This window comes from Rhincodon typus, chromosome 42 (assembly GCF_021869965.1).
Source record: "Rhincodon typus isolate 14 chromosome 42, sRhiTyp1.1, whole genome shotgun sequence".
In the NCBI taxonomy this organism is placed as follows: domain Eukaryota; kingdom Metazoa; phylum Chordata; class Chondrichthyes; order Orectolobiformes; family Rhincodontidae; genus Rhincodon; species Rhincodon typus.
In genome coordinates this window covers 1351942-1360546 of record NC_063373.1, presented here as the reverse complement: position 1 = coordinate 1360546, position 8605 = coordinate 1351942, and the positions used below count along the sequence as shown (strand labels likewise).

The following is an 8605-nucleotide window of genomic DNA, read 5'->3' as shown; positions in this document are numbered from 1 at the left end:
CGTGTGTGCGAAAGTGTGAATATTCAACTTAAGAGTGAAATTATCAGTTCGGCTCCATGCTGTAATTTACATCAAGCTCCCTCTCCTGCTGTCAACCATCTTGCATTTATAGATCTCCCTTGTTGGTCTCCAGAAGTATCACTCAGAGCTGTCTTTATCCCCCTCTGTGGGCGTGTTCTCTCTTCAGTCTGAGTTTCATCTTCATTTTATGCGACTTCTGGATTCTCGTGGTATCAGTGAACTCAGCCTTATATTGATTGGAGAAACGAAAGCGGAACCAAAAATAAAACAACTACATGATGGTATTTCAACATTTTTCATCTAAATTTATAGAGCATTTCTTTCAGCTGCGTTTTCACTGTAGTTACTTTCACTATCGATTAAATATTGCTCTCTTGGTTTAACCAACATGGTGTGTTAGAGGTCCCGAGTATTCGCTTTTTGGTTAGTGTATCTGGTGGAAGGATAACAGATACATTTAAAGCTCTGGCCTGCTTTGCACTACAAAGAGGAGAACAGTTTCTTATTTCGGTGTTCTTCTTCTGTCAACAGGACATGAAGATAAAAATGCGATTAACATTGATTATCCTCATTATCCTGAATTAAAAGAAATGAGGTTAGATGCATTTGAGATTCCGAGCGGCCATTGATGTACAGAGGTAGTGTCCGCCCGCTGGGTCAAATGGATCCGGTTTCTAGATTGAAAGTGATGGATAAAATCTCTTAACTTTTCGTTTAGAACTTGGATACATACTAATGTCTGACCAATTATGTTTCATGCATTGTTTTCAAATTGAAGACGGGTGCTTCACGTTATCCATTTTCGCTCAGTTATTGATTCTCCTCTTTAAGGTTGCAGTAGTTGAGGTGTTGAGCCTGTCGGTATAGCTCCTGTCCCCCCGGGGTTTCTGTACTGGCTGTCCATTGTGTTGTATCACGATGATGATAATAGTGAAGAAGTAGATGGCCTTTCCACCCTCTTGATGTTGCTGATGGGGTGCTTGGGGAACAACTTAACAGCTAAATGTGGAGGAAATGCATTTCAAATTCCTTTACCAAATCATAGTTTAAACTGAGCCCAGCCTGACACTTTACAATTGATGTCTGTTTTCCCTTTTAGTTTGAATCATGGAGAGTCTGTAACTCAGGCAATCTGCTATAATGTTCACCAACCTGACTCTTGAAACCTCCAGAGGATACAAGCACGGATACATGGTCTTTCCATGTCGATTTCAGATATAAACATATTTAGCATTTAGATTGTTTGATAAATTATAACGGATTCTGTTCCCTTTGAGAGAAGGAATGCCTCCTCATTTCTCTCCGAAATTTGTCACTGCTTCTTCTGCGATTTTTCCTGTCACTCCTCGAATACCTCAAAGGGTGAAACAACTTTTCCGTGTCTACTCAGTCGACGTTTCATTGCACACCTCTTGAGCACGTGTGTCTTGAAGATGTACCTCTTCACTCTAAAGAGGGACACTACCATATTGTTACAAGATCCCCCCACGCAGCTAGCTCGCACACTGACGATATTCTGATATTGATAAACACAAGTCATGCTTGCTCACACTCATTTCGCTGCCGCCCTCCGCAAAAGAATAACACAGACTAACTTTATGTTATGTTAACGGTATTCGAATATCCAGCTGTCATTCATAAATTCGCTGGCGATATTCTCACATTTCTTTTGTCCTTTCATTGTCTTTGTTCATTTCCTGTCATTCTGAAAAGTCGTTTCCACATCTTCTATGTTAGTTTCCTGGATTAGCAATCAACAGTTTGTGAAGGGTGGAAATTTGCTCAGTGTGTCTTTCTGTATCAGGAATGGTTTGTACACAATGGACATATGTCACAATGTAATGAGGCTGATGTTTAAAACAGACGCAAAGTTACGTTCTCTTTAGTGGCGGGTTGTTCTTCAGTTGTCTGCATAATGCTGCAAAACCTGCTCAGTTACTTGATTTGTTCGTTATAATTTACAAACTAGACGATCATCTTCACTCCTGACTCTAAAACGTGAACCTATTCTGTTTCGAACCCCACGAACGTGTTAAACCAGGACTGGAGGTCTGCAAAGAAATGAGTTGAGTAAACATTCTTTGTGCTAAACAACATTCGCAAAACTTATCAGTGTCCAAGCAAGCTGAGTGGAGGGAACTTGTGGCGTTGTGGTAGTGTTCATATTTGTAACAGAAAGCTTACATTGAAGTGTCACATGTTCCTGAGTCGTGTCATGAAGTATTGTCAGATTGGACACATGAAGATTTTTTTCCACCTGTGTGTAAGTCTACCAGCAGACGAAATAATATACAAATAAGAAGTCAGACATTTATGATCGAGATGAGGAGCCATTTCTTCTCCGAGAGGGAAAATAATCTGTGGAATCATTTGTCACAAAGTCTTCTTTCTAAATATTTTCAAGTCTGAGTTAGACATAGAACAACTATAAAGACTGGTCTTGTATCTTCTGGAGGCTGCAAATAGTCACACGTGTCAGAGCTGAAACATAAGATCTTGAGACAACTTGGTTACAGAATCTGTCATCCACGCGCTGATCATGTCTGTTTTCTCCACACTGATCTTCTTTGTAATCCACACATTGACCCCTTTGAAATCTTCGCAGTGGACATCTCTCTAAGAGCCAAACTACCCTTCCTTCTCTGTATATGTGTGTTGACGCTGCTGTCAGATGAGGTGCTGATGTCTGCTCCTGCAGTCCCTCCGACTGATTCCCTGGCGATTTTCTCCGTGCGATTGAAGCAACTTCAGGCCGAAAATTGAGGGTGGCACTGTCTCACTTCAAATCAAGTTGAAATGCAACGCAGAAAGTCATTGACTTTGTGAAAGAACTGAAGAACAGATCCGGTCACACAGAGAGATGAACGCTCATGCACAGAAGCACGTGCGCGCACACAATCGTGTGCGTGCACATTTACTGCTCGAACTGAAGGTCGGGATTTGCAAAATTTTTCAGACATGCAGTCGTTCCTGCCATACGAGGCCTCTGTGTTCAGCGAGTCAGAAAGAACCCACAGAGGGGAAAAAGTAGGTGAGACTAAGCTCATAAAAGAGAGCTGAGAGAGACTAACAGAGAGTGAGAGTGATAATCTTGAGCCTGAGAACAGAGAAACAGCAATAGACGAGCAGAATAAAGGAGAATTTAGTGAAAGAAAGTCATAAAGGAGATAACGCTGGATAAGGCTGAGGTTGGCTTCTCTAATGTAGAAAGTGGAATTTGAGAGGATGCATTTATGGTTGAAATCACAGGGGTGGCGTCAGATGCGTACCCGCAATCCCACAAACTGGTTAAAAAGAAAAATTGGAGTCAACTGGAGATTTGATCAGTGAAAAGGAAAAAGGAGTCTTCAGGGTAAAAACTTAAGTGATTTTTGGAAATTTCTTATCATGAAAGCGAGTTAATCTTTCAGAGTTCTCGATGCTCCATTTTAAGTACAGTGATTGTAACCAACTAGGGATGTGTCAATTCATTCACAGTCTACTGTCTTCTTCCCGCCCACATAGCATCACCACCGACACAAGGCAGTCAGGTGGGAACGTCCTGTGACACGACAATTTTTTTAACAGCGGGCGGGGTTATAGAATGGGTGTCTTCAAATAACCGAGTGCCCTAGTTCATACAGGACAACGACAATGCGGCTTCTCTTCACCTCGGTTCTGTGGGTAGCAATTCTGACAGGTAACTGTGCCATTCCACATTTCTTCATCAAGTCATAGGTGAAACTGACCCCAGCCTGACAGTTTCCAATTGATTTATGCTTTTCATTTCAGATCTGGGTCATGGAGATTCTGTCACTCAGTCATCCTCCTCAGAAGTTCGGACAGAAGGATACGGGGTTGCTCTAAGTTGTACCTATGAAACTGCAGCGAGCGACTATATACTATTCTGGTACCGACAGCAACCAGACACACAGCTTGATTTTATTCTGTTCAAAGGTACTAGTGGTTCTGATGATAAAGCAAATTTTGCACAAGATCGTTTCTCTATGGAACTTCAGACCTCGAAGAAATTCACAAGTTTGACTATAACTGGGCTGCAGCTGACTGACACTGCCGTGTACTACTGCGGATTCAGGAATGACACAGTGAAGAGAAACAGTCTCACCGCTGTACAAAAACATCCGTGAATCATAGATGGGCTCTCTGTGGGAGTTTGTGTAAATCCAGTGTTATTGTAATGTACTGTTACAAATTTAAAATCGCACCGATAGGAATCTAAGTTAACCACGATTCAAACTGTCACCCAACTGTTTCCCGGAGCAGCTGAGAATATAACTAAAGGGTCCGAGCGCTCACACAAACCAGAACAAAGTCATACTTGAAAACTACCTTTCAATTCCCCACTAACAACAATTTTCTGTCGTCACATCTGCACACAGTGAACTTGGGCAGAGCTGTACTTTTACAAGATTCACATATCTTCCACACATGTCAGGGAGTCTGGAGCATCCAAGAGGCACGATAGCAGTTTACTCATGGCGGCTTTCAGAGTGGCTGATTTGATTGTATTGAGGGAATAGTGCATCAACACTCCCATCATCGATGTCATCACATAGAACTAATGTTGAGAGGGTGAAGAGCATCAAGTCACTTGGAGTGACGACAACCAACAACTGTCCTCGACATTCCACGGAGATGCAACATTCAAGAAGGCACAACAACACCTCTTCTTCCTAGAGGCGACTCGATTGAAATTTTGCATGCCCAGAAGATCGCTCACCAACTTCTGCAGATGCATCATTGAAACTGTACCGCCCTGGTGCTTAGCAGCCTGGAATTGCAAATGGTTTTCCCAGGACCGTAAGAAACTACAGAAGGTGGTGTGCACAGCCCAGACAATCATAGAAGCCAAGCTTCCATCATGGAATCCATTTACCTGGTCTCTGCCGCACAAAGGCTCCCATCATTATCAAAGACTGATTGATACCCGGTAATGATCGTCTACAATCTCTTCAATCAGGCAGAAGATGAGCAGCTTCAGGAATAGCTTCTTCCCGGCCGTTAACAGATGGGTAAATGAACTCTCTGAACTCAACTAATGCTGGTCTTGCTCATCTGGCTCTCGCCTCGCGCTCATCCTGTCAAATAAAACCTGTATGCCTCTGTCTACCTGTTTGTGATCTGTGCACCATCTGCTTACTGCGATCTGCTTTTACAGCTTGTAAACAAAGCTTTTCACATTAGTTCAGTAAACACGACAATAAAATAATAATAATAAAATTATCTGCTGAGTGCACAACATAGCTCCCTGCTATCTGTGTGTGCATGTATGTGTGTTTTTGTACATTTCTGAATTTGACTATGAGTATAGAAATGTGTGTGAATATCTGTTATTGCACAAGAGCAAGGGCAAGCCAATCAGAGGGAGGACAACACCATACAACACCATTCAAACTGAAAGCATCAACAAATCTAAGACATGGACAGTGTGCAGCCTTACATTCAGCTCCCTGGAAAAAACTTTGGAATTCTAACGGCAAAAGTGCCGTTCATTCTAATGGACATATGCTAGTATGCATTCACGCAACCTGCTTCTTCTCAAACTGTTCGAATTACTGTCGATTCATTTCTCTCTGCTGTGTTTGTCTATCCAGCCACTAAAACATCTGCAGCATTTCTTTCATCTCCACCATATCTCAGAGTCCCTGGTTCTCGAGAATCACTGAGTGAAAATGAATAGTTTCGAACTTCCATCTTTAATGTGGAAATAATGTGTGATTCTATATCGATGAGTATCTACAGTGTATCCATTTTCTAACTAACCCAATCTGAGATTTTATTACTTGTCTCTACGCAGGTGAATCTAGATTTCTAGAACTTGTACCTACGTGGCACAAAAGGAAAAGTCATTATAACTGCACAATCACAGTTCTTAGAATCCCAAGTGCAACTCACCTGCAATGCTGACATTCCGGATTATGGAGATAACCAAAGTTATTTGTACATCTATATTCATGTCCTACAACAACGAAATGAACAGTGACTCTCCATTTTGTAGTGCAAAGTAGGCCAGAGAATGAAGTGCAGCTATTATACTTCCACTCTCACATGAACCAAAAAACAAATATCCTGGACATCTTAGCTAAACCTGGAGAACAGCTGTACACTCAGCAAACAGATTAATCACTCAGAAAAGGCAATTGAAAAGAACACTCGGTAAATTGAAATTAAAGACCACGTCTGTAGGATTTGCTTTGTTCGATTGTGGAGCCTCAAATCAAAGTAAATGCTGAGTCAACTGACACAGAAAGAACCCAACAGAAGGAGAGAATGAAGATGAAACCGACGGTAAGGGATAAAGATTGGTCCAATCTTGTGGAAACAGACCACCGGCCACCACCGCCGACGCAACTCCGCCCACAGCCGACGCAACTCCTCCCACAGCCGACGCTGACGTCGCTCTTCCCACAGCCGACGCTGACGTCGCTCCGCCCACAGCCTCCGCAGCCAGCAGCTCCAGAGGAGACAGCAGCACCCAGCCCTGCCGAGTCCTCATCATCCCCCCAGACCTCCCCCTTACTGAGGACGAACGGTCAGTCCTCAGTAAAGGGATCACCATTGTCCCCCTCCACCCACACATCAACAAATACCGGTCACGTTTGGACATCGCAGTTTTTCCGCCACCTCCGCCTCCTCGCTTACTTCTTCAACAGTGAGCCTAACCCTCCCTCTACTGACCCCTTCTCCCTCACCCTGGACACCACCCCAAGGCCTCCTTCCCTCCCTCGACCTCTTCATCTCTAACTGCCATCATGAAATCAATCGCCTCAACCTCTCCACCCCTCTCACCCACTCCAACGTCTCCCCCGCAGAATGTGCAGCCCTCCGCTCCCTCCGCTCCAATACCAAACTCACCATAAAACCCGCGGAACAAGGGAGGCGCAGTTGTAGTATGGCACACTGACCTCTACATCGCCGAGGCCAGACACCAACGCTCCGACACCTCCTCCTACCTCCCCCTTGTTCATTACCCCATCCCCGACCTCCAAACCATCATCTCCCAAACCATCCACAACCTCATCACTTCAGGTGACCTCCCACCCAAGGCCTCCAACCTCACCGTTCCCCAACCCCGCACCACCAGCTTGTATCTCCTTCCGAAAATTCACAAACCTGACTGCCCTGGTCGACCCATTGTCTCCGCCTGCTCCTGCCCCACCGAACATATCTCCACCTATGTGGACTCCATTTTCTCCCCCTTGGTCCAGGAATTCCCTACCTACGTCCGTGACACCATCCACGCCCTCCACCTCCTCCAGAATTTCCAATTCCGCGTTCCCCAACACCTCATCTTTACCATGGACGTCCAGTCCCTAAACACTTGCATTCCCCATACAGATGGCCTAAAGGCCATCCGCTTCTTCCTGTCCCGCAGGCCCGACCAGTCCACATCCACTGACATCCTCATCCGCTTAGCCGAACTCGTCCTCACCCTCAACAACTTCTCTTTCAATTCCTCCCACTTCCTACAGACAAAGGGGGTGGCCATGGGTACCGGCATGGGCCCAAGCTATGCCTGCCTCCTTGTAGGTTACGTGGAACAATCCCTCTTCCGTACCTACACTGGTCCTAAACTCCACCTCTTCCTCCATTACATTGATGACTGTATCGGCGCCGCCTCGTGCTCACACGAGGAGCTCGAACAGTTCATCCACTTCAACAGCATCTAGCACCCCAACCTTAAGTACACCTGGACCATCTCAGATACCTCTCTCTTCGTCCTGGAACTCTCTGTCTCTATCTCCGGCAACCACCTAGAAACCGAGATCCATTTCAAGCCCACCGACTCCCACAGCTACCTAGAATACACCTCCTTCCACCCACATTCCTGCAAAAATGCCATCCCCTATTCCTAATTCCTTCGCCTCCGCCGCATCTGCTCCCAGGATGAGGCATTCCACTCCCGTACATCTCAGATGTCCTCGTCTTTCAAGGACCGCAACTTCCCCCACCTCAGTGGTCGAGAACGCCCTCGACTGCGTCTCCCGCATTTCCCGCAACTCATCCCTCATACCCCCTCCCCGCAATAACAACCAAAACAGAATCCCCCTCGTCCTCACGTACCACCCCACCAACCTCCGGATCCAACACATCATCCTCTGATACTTGCGCCATCTGCAATCAGACCCCACCACCAAAGACAATTTTCCCTCCCCACCCTTATCTGCTTTCCGGAGGGACCACTCTCTCCGTGACTCCCTTGTCCGCTCCACACTCCCCTCCAGCCCCACCTCGCCCAGCACTTTTCCCTGCAACAGCAGGAAGTACTAAACCTGCCCCTACACCTCCCCCCTCACCCCCATCCCAGGCCCCAAGAAGACTTTCCACATCAAGCAGATGTTCACCTGCACATCTGCTAATGTGGTATACTGCATCCGCTGTTCCCGTTGTGGCCTCCTCAACATCGGGGAAACCAAACACAGGCTTGGGGATCGCTTTGTGGAACAACTACACTCGGTTCGCACGAAACAACTGCACCTCCCAGTCGCGAACCATTTCAACTCCACCTCCCATTCCGCAGATGACATGTCCATTCTGGGCCTCCTGCAGTGCCACAACGATGCTACCCGAAGGTTGCAGGAAC

At 45.7% G+C, this 8605-nt stretch overlaps 1 gene segment (V, D, J or C); it reads left to right on the top strand.

The window, feature by feature from the left end:
* Nucleotides 1-3654: 3654 nt before the first annotated feature.
* LOC109926493 lies at nucleotides 3655-4148 on the top strand. The segment is given in 2 exon segments: nucleotides 3655-3700; nucleotides 3793-4148. Coding segments are annotated over 2 exon segments (402 nt in total).
* Nucleotides 4149-8605: the final 4457 nt, after the last annotated feature.